At 29.0% G+C, this 14,389-nt stretch overlaps 1 protein-coding gene across 1 annotated transcript in view; it reads right to left on the minus strand.

The window, feature by feature from the left end:
* The window catches only part of LOC148300210 (CUGBP Elav-like family member 3), a 225,132-nt gene extending 211,578 nt beyond the window's left edge, over positions 1 to 13,554 (minus strand). The window contains exon 1 of the mRNA XM_088275105.1: positions 12,809 to 13,554. Within this exon, the coding sequence (XP_088131231.1) occupies positions 12,809 to 12,839 (31 nt within the window). The 5' untranslated portion in view covers positions 12,840 to 13,554. The remainder of the gene's footprint in view (positions 1 to 12,808) is intronic.
* Positions 13,555 to 14,389: the final 835 nt, after the last annotated feature.

A 14,389-nucleotide genomic window follows, 5' to 3' on the forward strand; every position in this document is an offset into this window, starting at 1 on the left:
CTCTACCTTACTCATTCTGGAATCATGATGAGCGTATATTGCATCATCGGGTTACATTGTGGGAACCGGGAACGCCATTGTGGCTCACTCAACTGAACTTTCGGTGAGTACAGATTGCTGAAAAGGTATAATGGTAGCACTTCTGCACGCAAATGTGAATTATGGATAGAAATTCAGACAAAATTATTGCAACGTTGACGTTGAATTATTACATCTTTCTTCAGTTGACGCGCGCTCTCAAGAATTCAATTTTCAATCCAATCTACGCGCTTCAGTGATTGTTAATTTTAAGTTTTTATTTCTATATGTTACTCTCATTGAACAATCTTCAATGGTTTTTTTTTTCATTCATTACATCACTTTTTTTTTTTTTAGAGTTATACAATATTTTTAGACATTTTTTTACCATGTATTTTCTGGGCTTGTGACCTATCATAGACTGGTTAAGTGATCACTTTAAGCACGTGCAACATTCACCATTCTACACATGATAGACACAATTTTCTGGAACTCCTACATATATCATTAATCTAACGGCATTGTACATGTGAGTTCACTAGAGCCAACAATTTTTTTATTGGGAAAGTTTTTATTTAACACAGATCCCAACTGGATTATTTTACATACTGGTGAGCGGTAAATGATCACTTAGCCAGTCAATAAGCCCTGTAAATACCCAGACATCCATATTTTTTCATCTATGTTAAGATGTCAAAAATGTAAAAATAACTCCTAAGTGGAGAAACCCATTTGTGAACAAGTATTTGGACATACTCAAAATGTTGTGAACTTCTTTTTCTTCCGATGCCTTATCAGTTTCCATTAACGTTGGCAATCAGTCTTAAGAAAAGTTCTCTATCCTCTGCTACTCAAAACACACCCCCATTTTTTTTCAGGCCGAATCTCTCGTTTATCTCAAACAGAAATTCTCGACCCTATCGATGAACTAATAACTCAACGCCAAGGGTTACAGGAAATCAAGGTACAAGCTTGTTACGCATCAAATGAGTTGTTTAAGCACTCATTTTAAACCTCATGTGCGTGGAGTACCTATATATCTTATCGGCAACTAATTGAAGACCCTCGAAGGAGTCATCGATTAAGACAGCATCATCTGCGTACTCTAGGTCGCAGAGTTCCTGGGAGAAGGAGATGATTATTCCATCTCTAATCAAGATGTATACTTAATGACTTTCAAAGAATAAATTCTATCAGGATGTCACTTTGCTACTATAACAGAGTTATATAAACTGTTAGTTGATTTAGCAAAAAATTAACAGGGATCTATTAGTTCCTTGGCACTGAATTTTTTTATACCGTCGATACTCATTTTTAATTTTAATATATATATCTTTGATTTCTTATAAAATTATGCTGTTTTTTCGGTTAGAATTATAGCATGTTTTTGGGTCGGTAGAGGTATTTGAGTATGAGTCGAAAGAATTTGTGAGTAAGTCTTCTTGTTTTTGGGATTCTTCGTTTTTTTGCCATGTAGATTTTGTTATTATTTTTTTTTCTGAAGGGTTATAATTTGATTTTGATATTTATTTTTTTTTATTGTGATTTGTTACTCCAGCGCCTTTTAATTATTTTTGAATATTTTTTTTTCATATCTTTCACGGTTGTAATATTAAAACCGATCTAATGGCATTAACGTTTTCAACATTTTTACTTTAACAATAAATACAACTATATATTTTGTTAGATTTTGGTCGTAGGAATCATTAATTTATTCAAATTAATTTTATGATGGTTTTTGAAAGTATTTTGTCCTGTTTTAACTGACGTCTAATTCGATCTCATCATGATTCTTTCTTGTTTTTTAATACTGCTTTTACAATTTTCTTGGTTTCATATATATATTTTTTAATTTATTATGTTACTTGGAACAAGAATCATATTCTAGTTATACAGATTATATTTTCATAAATATGTTTTAGATGAGTTATAAAAAATAAAATTTAAAATTTTATTCAGAATATCAAATCTACATTTCTATTTTTTATAGAAAAATAAAAATGAACATAATACATAATAATACATAATAATACATAATACATAATACATAAATTTTATGCAGTGCTCTTTACACCAATAAATACGAATAAGTGTCAGTAGTATTGTATTAATATATTAAAGCACAACATTTCTATAGAATTTCATTACATTATAATGTATAAAGTATAAAAGCTTTTAATTATTCAGAATTAAAATTTACGAAGAAATAAATCAAGAAAACAATACTTACATTCTACATTGTTCTCAAACATATAAATTAACAACGAAAATTTCTAAAGTGCCACACCAATCTTTAAAAAAAATACGTTGCCTTTTTTCCATTTTAAAACTTGCCCTATATCTTTACTGAAAGCAATAATTCAACAAGCGCCAGCGCTCTGAAATTATTTTGGTACATCTCCCTTGAACACAATTTGCCTGCAAAGGTTGTGCCCGAGATTACACTAAGAGTCATGACCGAATACTTTTCCAGTTCAGTGAAACTTCTACATTTCGATTTTAAGGGTCCTGAATGTATCTCCTTTACAAAAGCCCTATTGTGTTTTTTTAATCATGAGAAACAGCGAAAAATCTTTTTAAACTTATGAGAACTTTTTCGGTTTATTGTGTTAAATTCTATATTTTTTTCTACAACAAAAGTATGCTTAATGTAAACGGAAGATTGGGTGTCTGATTATTGTTTCTCATTAATATTGCAGCAGTGTTAATAAATTTATGTTTTCTTATTAATAAATATCGGAATTGATTAACTTAATATTCAATATTTTTCACATATATTACATGGCTTACGGATTTTATTTAAAGATTTAATCTTTACTTGTTTAGTTTGTTTTATTATTTTTAACTTATTTGCTTTTATCGCTATTTTTACCATATTTAAGCCTTTTTAACTCATTAACTTAATTGCTCGTATTCTACCTTAATCACACATACAGTTTAACTTTTTAAGATTTTTAAAAAAAAATGTAAGTATTGTAACAATATAAAAACTAGATCGTTCCAGTAGCTGGTTATTTTTGACCATATTTTTTTCTATAATTTTTGACATATTTTTATATCATTTGGTAAAAAAAATCTCCAAAAGCATATTACATACATTATTTATGTCAACTACACAGACATACCTTCCTTTTACCTTTTATTTCCTTTTATTTACGAATTTACAAATATTTATTATAATAATATCGTTCATACCTACTGCTATTACAGGGAATATAAAAAATTAACAATTCAACGCAATAAAAAATCCTTCAAATTATACAATTTTTTACAACTACTATTAACCGAACTAGCGATGCCATATTTTATGTGTATAGAATATGATTTTTTTTAATCGTAATTTTTAAAGTATTTCTGTGTATAAATTTGTCATTGTTTATTAAACACTAGTTGTTCATATATTGGTAAACATTAAATGTGTTTGTCAAGTGCATAAATCTCAAGTTAAGTTGCAATATACATATTTACATATAATACATTTTAATGTTGGTGCTTTAAATTATATTTCATTTACCCTTTCTTTATATTTTTTATTATTAAAATCACACCCCACAAACAAGATCCGCTTTTGTTCAACAATGTATTAAAATATTGTTTCGTTTGAAAACATTTTCGAGATTTTAATTAATTCACCCTCTGATGAATCACATTTTACATATTAATTGAGTTTTGTATCAAAATTCTATCAGAGCAATAAGCATTTTATTATACAATAAAAACCATTTTAAAATTTTTCAAAGGGAAAATAAAATTTTAACGTGATTGAATATCAGTGTCAAAAATATAACATTTCATGTTTCGGATGCTAAATGTTGAAATTAAGTGCATACGTTGTAAACAAAATTGTTTGAATAATTTTAAATTAATTACAAAAAGTAATGGTTATTGCTCAAAAGAGAAAACAAGGAAGTTATAAATTCGCAAATTAGTATAACTTTTTTAACTAATATGCTTTTGTTTTACATATTTCAGTTGACTGTTCTCTTTTACTTCTAAACAAACCACGTTCTCAATGCCGGCTTCGTGAAATATATACTTCATTATCAGATTTGTTTTAATGATTTAATTAGGCAGGGTATTTAAAACGTATTTGACGAAGGCTATCAAGAATATTGTATACAGTCAACGTAATAAAAAAGTACTTTTAAAAAAAATAAAATAAAATAAAAAAATTTAGAGACTTAACATTTGTTAATCATTTGTTATCCATATATTATTTTATTTGTTTTTATAAAGAATTTATATTGTACTATCCGCTTTCGTAGAATAAAATTAGTGTATTAGGCTACCGCGAAAGAGGTTTCAGATTCAATTCCAAGGGAACCCACACTAAACATCATTGATAAATAAGTCATAGTTGATATTATTAAAAAATATTTATTAATGACTGGTACTAAGGACTGATCACCGAGCCTTCATTTAATTAGTGATTAAGTCAATATAGTGTAACTTGATGCCTATAAGCCTATAAACCAACAAATCTTTACTACAATCATATCGACCATTTTAATTGTCATGTAAGCATTTTAGGTCAATATTTTCTTTTATTTAAATATGAGTATTTTTTTTATATTGTACTAAGCATAACCTCAAATACCCCTAAGTTTTTACCTTCAGGTTTTATGCCCTTATGTTTTTATGTTCTTGTACCTTTATGTTTTTTTCTGAGAGTACTGTCTGGTGTAGGTAAAAATGTAAAAATAAAATAAAACAAATAAATAAATCCCAATTATTATAATTCATTTTTATAAATATTTTGCATAAAGGTTTTCACAAATTATTAACTGTACAAAATATATGACATAACTTGTGAAAATTTTCGAATATCTTACCCAGTAGATGGTTGGATGGGTGCCTAGTCTTAAAAAGTTTAAAACGGATTTCAAATATCCGATAAATACGTACCGATTCAAAAGTATATCGACTTTAATCCATCACTGACGCGCCGTGACAAATTGGATTCAACGTTTAGTTGGGTGATTCAAAAGAGTGGCAGGAATATTGAATATTCGAATTTTGCACCGCGTCCGGCGCTCTATTTGTACACGACGCCGACGTCCGAGCGCCGCGACGCCGAAGTTGTCATGCAGAGTTGACCGCCATTAAAAGCTAGCCTTTTAGTCTCAAAATGGTATTTAACCATTATTACCCGGGTCGTAATTATTTTTCGGCATAATGAAACATTAAACGTAATTAACTCGTTCTTAAAAATACGGTCGTTGCGAGTATTACAAGCTGATATTGTTTTTCATATGGAATCATTGCGTCATTAAGTGAAATGTTATGATTAAAACAAGTTAGTGGAAAACTAGCAATGAGTTTTATAGGCACAAATACAAGAAAAAATTTATAATAACCTCGAGTACTCCACCTATAAATTTTTTCTCGTTTTTCTTATTTTATTATTATTTATAATTTTTTACCTTTTTTTATATTTCCCACATAACTGAAATATTTTTTATTTGGCCCATTACACTTCATCTGTATCCTACAAAATATATTACACTCCTTCAGATAAAAAGCTGGACCGCAAAATCGATCACGTGTTACCAGGGTATAGATCTAATGCAGTGCCTAATATAGGTGAGAATAATATTTTTTATTAAGTTTATGTATAAGATACGTAAAAAACTTGATAAATATAATAAATACCCTTTTATAATATTTTTTTAAGAAATCTAATTCATACACGTTTTGAACTGAAATATATCACAACATTTTGGGTGTGTCAAGATCCTTGTTCAATAATCTCAGTGTTTCCACTTAGGAGTTATTTTACTTTTTGATATCTCAACATAGATGACGAAAAATATGGAAGTCTGGGTATTTATAGTGAATGTTACACTATATAAAGTGATCATTTTAACCAGCCTTTGAAAAGTCGTTAGCCTTGTGAATACCCACACCTATTTTGAGATGTCAAAATATGAAATTGATCAATTTAATAATAATTATTTTTATAACGATCAAGATAATAATAATAAGAATTCATGAATATATGATATTTAAAAAAATAAGAATCAATATAAAATGTAAAATACTTTACTTATTTTTACTATACTTATTTTAACTTTTTACATTAAACAAATTATTTCAAAAATATATAACTTTTGTACTGCCATTTTGTGTAAGATTTACGTCAGCCGTGCGATATCAAATGAATCTAATTCAGACTGCATGGTCGCCCATTGCTGTTGATTGTTCGTACCGGAACGACAAACGGAATATTTTGGCGTTTATGTTACACGGGACAATATTTGCACTGGACGCATCACCGGATGACTGCAGTGGTTCTGCTAATTGTCACTTGATTGACAAGACTCGAATTTTTATCCCGGACAGAATTCCAATCAAACAAACAATTATCGGTGTTGATGTTAATTGTGCCCCGAAGCAAACACTATATATTTCCTATTATTTATTACCAGATTTAAAGCCATGCAATATTTTTCCAAATTTTATGTACCATATAAAAGTAATGCGTGGACCCGGCGAAAAAGAAAATATTTTTTTCAATGTTGAAATGCGTTCAAAATACAATATGTAGGATGAAGGTTTTGCAAAATTAAGCTATTTGATGCAAGAAATAAATATTTTTTTGGATCGTGTATATGTTTTTTTATAAACGTCTCACTAGGCAGAATTTTTTTTAATTATAAAGATCACAACGTAAAATTAAAATGAAGTTATATTAACAAAGAAAGTACAGTTGGTAAAGTGAGAAATTTACAATTATGCAACAATAATACTTTTATTTGCTTAATTTATTTAGGTGGGGTGACCAACTTTAGGTATTACCTTGGTAAACGTTATGGATAGACGAATATTAAAAAAAAATACAATGAGATAGTTTTAATACGTGGAGCGAATGAATAACCAACGCATTTTAGAATAAAAAATAATGAACTGTTTTTCGAAATTCTTTAAATAAACACAAAGTGTAATTTTTTCCATGAAAAAACTAAAAAAAATTGTTTAAAATAAAATTATATTGATTTTTTATCACATTTAATTTTGAAATGATTTGTTTATTAGCATTGAAATTCTGGTTAATTTCAAATGATTATAATAATTAACTCACCTTTTATACCGAAAGTTGGTTGAAACCTAAAAAAAATATTGAACAAATATAAAATTTACTTGATTCTTATTTTATTTAAAAACAAAGTCCTCTTCGTTTTTCACATATCATGTGTATTAACATTTATTGATCTAAATTACCATCTCTGTAGTTAGTGATTCAGTGTGTAATCAGCCATGTGAGTTGCATGGTATTCGATTAATTTGCGAATGAGGTTTAGTTAGAACAAGGAGAGAAGGACCATATACAATTTTGATGATAGACATGCTCCATCTGCCTGAGTGATGATTGAATGATCGTGTCATCGGTGATGAAAGTTTCAACCCTCAAGTGACGGTGCAAAATAAAATTACGGAGATTCATTGACACAAAATATTTTGGTCTCAAACCCAAGTAATAATAAACTCGAAAGTAATTAATCAAACATTGTGTTTAATTAGCGTGAATTTTAAGACTGTTTCTATCCATCTTATAAACAGAAAATTGAGTGGATAATACTGTTTCTGATTTATATTTTTTAATGTAAAATAATCAAAAATAATTATAAAAAATTAACGTTTAAGTATAACTCGTAAGAGAAAAACAACAAATAATGAATACCCTCAATTCTTTGTTTTTTTTTGTAAAAAAAAATACCACTTTTTTAAGACTAATGAATTTTTTTTTAATCTTTTTCAATCATCAATTGTAAATAAATATGTTATAATCTTGAATATATTTTTTAACCAATGGTATATCAATTGTCTTGTTAAAAATATAACAGTAATATATTATTTATCTGCTCACTTCCAACGACATGAATATTAAAGTGATTTTCTTAGTTTAAGGAAAAATATACTTTAAAAACGTACCTAATTTTAATTTTTCATGGAAAGTCATTTTTAAAATAACGTAAATATACTTAGTATTAATGATTAAATTTCTAAACAATGCCTTAAAATTTACAAAAGATTAATTTTTTTTTTTTTTGACATCTCAATAAAGATAAAGAAGGAAATAGAAGTCTGAATATTTACAGGGCTTACGATCTATCATTGGTTGGCTAAGTGATCACTTTTTACTTATGTATTACTTCTATTATTGTATACACTTGTATATTTTTTTGCAATTCAAACATATATCATAAATCTCATGACGCTTCATATTTGATTTCTCGGCAGCATCTATGGTTGATTAGAGAAACATTTTGATTCATGCAAAATACTAACGGGATTATTTTACATACTGCGACTCCCAAAATATTGTAAATTCATTTTTTGTCTATCTTCATCTATTTCTGTGTTTTTACTGTCAGGTCCCGCTGACGTCAACTATCACTTAAGAGTAATTGTCCTTATTTCGGGCAGCTCCAAACAGCGCCTCGACGGTTCAGATCTCCGTCCAATCAAGTTTATTCTTTTCACATTATGTTTGTAGGTTAATTTTTATAAAAATTAATATATTTGAAGAAACGGTTAAGTACATGAATAACCATCAATTTATTGCAGTTAAGTGTTTGGAATTTTCATTGCCATGTCGAAACACAAATCGATTGTTCTCGAACCTTTTCATTATAGATTTCTTAGATATTTGAGAAGTTTGCAAGGTCTTGGGGTTATCTCGATGGTAGTGTCACCTTAAGGGTTTGGCGGATAGAATGCGATCATGCCCCTTGTGGCCCTATCGATTTTCATGCGCGTCCGTTCCAGTTTGTTTTCTGTGACGGCCTCAGGGGATGCGCCACGATAGGAAAATGGCGGGAAACGTGGAAGATTGATAAGATCAATCTTAGACACAACTATTTACTTACTCAAACATTATATTTGTCATACGAATTCATCAATTCGACAGTAGCACGAAAAATTTGTTTCCCGAACTTTGATAATAAAAAAACCCTAATGTAAGGAAAAAAAGCATGGAGTTATTAAAAAATTATGATAGTAGACTGAATATGAGGCAAAATGTTGTCTTCTAGATGTTCAAATGGTGATAATGATTTGAAATCTAGAATTCTATACTTCTTGCAATTTTTCAATGTTTTTTTTTACATTTTAGAAACGTCAGTATTACATTTACGTGTATAATTAGTTCACATAGTTTTTTTTCTGAATTCATTCAAATAAATTGATGAAAATATATCGTTTTACTCGCTAAAATGTCAAACTCATCATATATTTATTGAATAAACTTGAGAAAGAATTTACAAAAATCTGTATTTTTTCCTTCAAAAGACCTTCATTTAGACCTTCAAAACGTTTTTTTTTCATGTAAGCCCACATTGCAAATATACACAAATAGTCAAATGATTGTTGAATTACATTATAAATAAATAAATAAAGCTTCACATAAATATACAAATACAATAAACAGTACATATTGATCGTCTTTCTATGATGATTTAAATAAAAAGATTGGACAGTGTATGAAGTGATCACTTAAACAAGTCGGTGTCAAATTGTACGCTTTGAAAATGACCAGATTTTCAAATTAATATTCCCGTTATTTCTTTGAAGATGTCACTGAAAAATTTTCAGTGGGTTTCTTGTTTTAAAAAAAAAATTATTTAATGAAATACTGCTTAGATTTTTTTTAAATTCCTAAATATATATTTTTTTTGATAAATGCCTTTTTAAATTTTTACATTTACTTTTTGCTTTATTCACAAAATCAGAAAACGTTTCTTTTTATCAAATAGAATAAACTTTCTTTTTTTGTTTTCTTTCCCTCCATTTTGTAATCAAAACATAATTTAAAGAGTAATAAATTTGATCGTTTAAATCATGGGTCGGCAACCTTTGGTTGTAAAAGGGCCAAATATTTTTCATGGGGATCAGTGCGGGCCGCACTTGCAGTAGGTATACATACAGTATTTATGTACAAATATTTTAGTTTTAAAAATAAAACGCTAAGTGTATATTTTAACGACATTTATTGTATTTAATAAAATCAATGAGATTCCCTTCGCTCCCTTTCTCGCTTCCTTTCACTCGATTGTGTATAATATCGTCCGTCATGTGCGTTGCGGCGAGAATCTCGCGGGCCGCACCAAAATGTCTCGCGGGCCGCATGCGGCCCGCGGGCCGCAGGTTGCCGACCCATGGTTTAAATAATTGTCTTTGATTTTAACGATTAAAAAAGTAAACTAATTTGTTTCTGGATAAATTAATTAGTAAACGATGAAATCGATTGAATTTTTCATCATCCAAACTGTTATTTTATTTCTCATATGAAACCCACAAAATAAAAGAAAAATTGCTTTTCATAATATCAATTTATTTTATACAAGTTTGAAAAATCTTATGTGCTTATAAAATCACACTTTTATCTTCTATTAAAATTTTCAAATATTTAAAAATACGTCCTGAAATATTGTATATTAAACTATACGGTATCAAAATAGCAGTTGGTTTGTGTCATATTTGATACGGATTTTTAGTTAGATTTTTTTTCGTAAGCAAGAATAACAATATAAATTAATTAAAATAACTACAAATTTTATGCTGAACGTGAAAAATACTAAATAATTTATCCGTGTATACACATTTATACTAAATAATATAAATGTGTTTTATGCACGACTTTGCTCACTTATGTATTTATAATTTATCGAATTACTTATTTGAAGATATGTGTATTTTTTTTTAATAATCCAAATACTTGTCTTCATATGCATGAAAAGGCTTTGTCTTTGTAAAAGAATGCGTTTTTTGTTTACGGAGTATTTAAATTAGTTTTTCAATGAATTACGACTTAAAGTTCATTTGAAATCACTACTTAGCAGTCAAATAACTTACCAGATCACATGATTTTCCAAAACCACAGGAACATAAACGAATATATATTTTTTTTTTATTAAGTACCTACACATCTCTTTAATAATCTGAAAACGGATTTCTAAGCCAGCGTTAACTTGATTTACAACAATATCGGATATTCAAAAAATGCAAAACGTCACGAAAAATACAAACAAAACGGTAAAAAGAAATGTCATCGCCATCATCTATGAAAAACTTGCACGAACATATGCAATTATCCAATAAACGTTCATATTAGTCTATCTTAAATGGTTTTTTAGCCTTGAAAAAAATATGAAAAGGTATTGCGCTATTAAAACTATATGATTGTAAGGTTTGTATGAGATACATTGATTATTATATGTAGTCAATTTAAAACTTTAGATCTAAATTTTTACAATTTATTTAAAAACATACTTAAAAATTTTACGTCGTATATAAAAACATCGCAGGATTCTTAAAAAATAATAAAAAATAAAAAAAAACCTTATGAATGTAGCTGTTGTTTATATTTTGAGATAATAAATATTTCGATATAATCATCTCGTTAGACTATTCAACATTTATGGGTTCATAAACTTCTCGAGACATTTGCATAACTATGTCGGAAGCATCTTAAAACGTCTCGTTCTTCTTTCGAATCGCATATTAATGGCCTAATAGAATATGACATTACAGCGACCATTTAGCCCTCTTGGTGAGAAATTACGCAACATTACTTGGCGTAACGCAAACTTATATAGGCGTTACGTCTCCTTCCAGAAGTTGTAATTTCCACAACGTCGGTTGCTAATGTCATTACAGAATTGCCGCTTATTAGAGATCGCTCTTTGTCTAACGCAATCCTTTGACGCCGTAATTCGAAATCACTTAATATTACGAATAAGGCGAGACTACGAGTGAAATTGTACGCCTAGCTTCGCGTACAAATTTAAATAGATATATACGATGACAGACCCCCGTAACAAAGTTCCGACTAACTGAATTCAGGTAGTATGGGCCCGTGCGACAGTAATTAGGTAAATGATAAGTACCTATGTCCTTTCTCCCATCCGCTCTCGAATTAGGATCTCATAACTTAAATGATTCGCATTGCTGAGAGATAAATTATTGTCTTCACCCTCAAGATAATAAATTCTGGCAAGTAGTTGAGGCTGTTCGATATCATTCTAGGATGTAAAATATAATTGTTTTAGTTTTGAAATTAAATTTCCGCATTTAAATCTGGTATTTCAAATTGGAAAATTATTAAATCTCAGTTAAATCAGTCACGATAAATGTTTAAATCTATCATTCGATGTTAAAGGGCGAAACGTTTATAAACTGCTGAAATCCAATAGAGAATCAAAAATTAATTTAAGTCAAACTTATCAATTAATATTTGTTTAGTAAAAATTTAGTTTTCATTACGATTTCGTAAACATTTTTCATAAAACCAATAATTCCTACGAAAAAAAATATATTTTCTGCATTTTTATTTTATAATCTATTTTAACATGAAATCTAATTATTTTTTATTGTATATTTACATTTGCATTAAACAAAAAAACATTATTTTATCAAAGATGTACTTTATCAATAATTTCTTTCGCAGAGCAAAATGAATTTATTATTTGTTTGTACAATCGTTCATTAAATTATGAATACCACAATTGTATTTGTAGAAACATGAAATTAACCATTTAAAACGATATGAGTTTTACTTAGTAAATAGCAATATTTCTTTAAATCTATTGTGACACGTGTTTCAATGCAATCTGCATCAGTTTCAAACACCTTGAATAAAAAATGGATAGATTTTACCACAAAATGACTGCCGAATCAATTAATGAAATTAAAACCATATGAAGAAGAATTGAGAAACATTTATTTATATATTTAAAAAGAAGAAGTATTTCAGGAGAAAAATAATAAAAATATTTAAATTTTAACTTACCTAACGGGGGCGCAATACTTGTGAGCAACATTCGTGCGGTTTTCTTTTTCCGTTTAAAAATAATAATAAAAAAAACACTCGTAGCACTTGTTTATAAACAAATAATAAAACTTCACTAAATTTCTAAGTTAACACTGATAAAACATGAATTCTTAATATCAACATATATAAAATTTCAACAAAGTCAATATCCTTATAACAAAATGAGGTATATAAAGGAAGTTTCAGTGTGTTTCAGGCTCTGGTGCAATAATAACATGTGACCGAGAAATCCCACGATTTCAGGGAACAATTCACCAAGGTCAATACACCGGTAAACTTCAGGCTAGTCTTAAATACTTTGGTTCAGTCAACCGACATAATTCTCATTTACAAAACAATCAAACATAAGGCGGTTTCTATCCAAATAAGTCAAATTGATTATCGTACAATTTGAGTTTATTTTTAAAATATATTATGTACACAGACACGACGTTAAACATCAAAACTTGCGCTTTTTTTCAATTTCGCGCGTTAAAATAAAAAATTTAAATTAATGCACAATACGTTCAAAAGTTATCGAAATAAAAGGACACACAAATACGAACATCGACACGACAGATATAAGCCACTTGATTTCATTTATTAAGGTAGTTTTTATTTAGTTAATTCATTAGGATTTGTTGCGAGAGGTTTTGCTACGTGTCACTGGCGGCAGGTTGTATCATGGCGCGCGCGTGCGGCGGGCGGCGCGGCTGTGTGGCACTGAGAGCCGCGGAGCCTTCGTCCTCCCTTGCCGCCCTCGCCGCTGCCGCCCCTCCGACGTCACCCAGACGCCGGTATTGAGTGCCACGCGAAGACGGGCCGTCACTGTCTTTGCGTGATGCATCTCGCACTGGTGACAATAATAATAATAATAATAATAATAACATATTTGGATAATTTCCATAGCGCTATTGTCGTGCGATACTGCCTCAAGGGCGCTTAATTAATTTTTTTTTTTAAATTCTTTTAAAATGCATTTTGCCTTTTTTCACTTTCACATTGCACTTAACTGCAGTGATATTATTTTAAAACTAAATTACAAATGTTCATTTTTTTTAAATCTTTTGTTATCAAAAAAAATCCTTTATGAATTCACCGATTTCCTTGTCAAAACGTCGCATTTAAATACGCTTACCTGTGACAAATCTTTTACCTGTAACATGTTAAAACCTGCTTTTTTTAATCAAATTATTGAACTGAAAAGTGACATACGCAATTATACATATTGCTCATAGCGGAGAACGTGCTGACTGACAAGTTTTTGAATATTATGTACTCACTTACATTGTGAAATTAAACATTTTATAAATGTGTGCTATATTTTTTCCTTATTTCCGAGTCACAACAACGCATGGTTGGGCAAAATTAGTTTGATATAAAACATCTAACTCAATCATTTTATAAGTATTGGCTAACATGCACAACTAAGTTCTAAAAAGTTATTTTCTGTATCAATGATTTTTACATTAATCTTTAAAAATTTGACATTTACAAATACAATTCTCATTTTTCTTGATATTTCATCCTTTGAATAAAATCCACTTTTTCATTGAAAAA

The sequence above is a fragment of the Brachycentrus maculatus genome, unplaced genomic scaffold (genome assembly GCF_059751285.1).
Source record: "Brachycentrus maculatus isolate JH-2025_06_01 unplaced genomic scaffold, ASM5975128v1 h1tg000785l, whole genome shotgun sequence".
In the NCBI taxonomy this organism is placed as follows: Eukaryota; Metazoa; Arthropoda; class Insecta; order Trichoptera; family Brachycentridae; genus Brachycentrus; species Brachycentrus maculatus.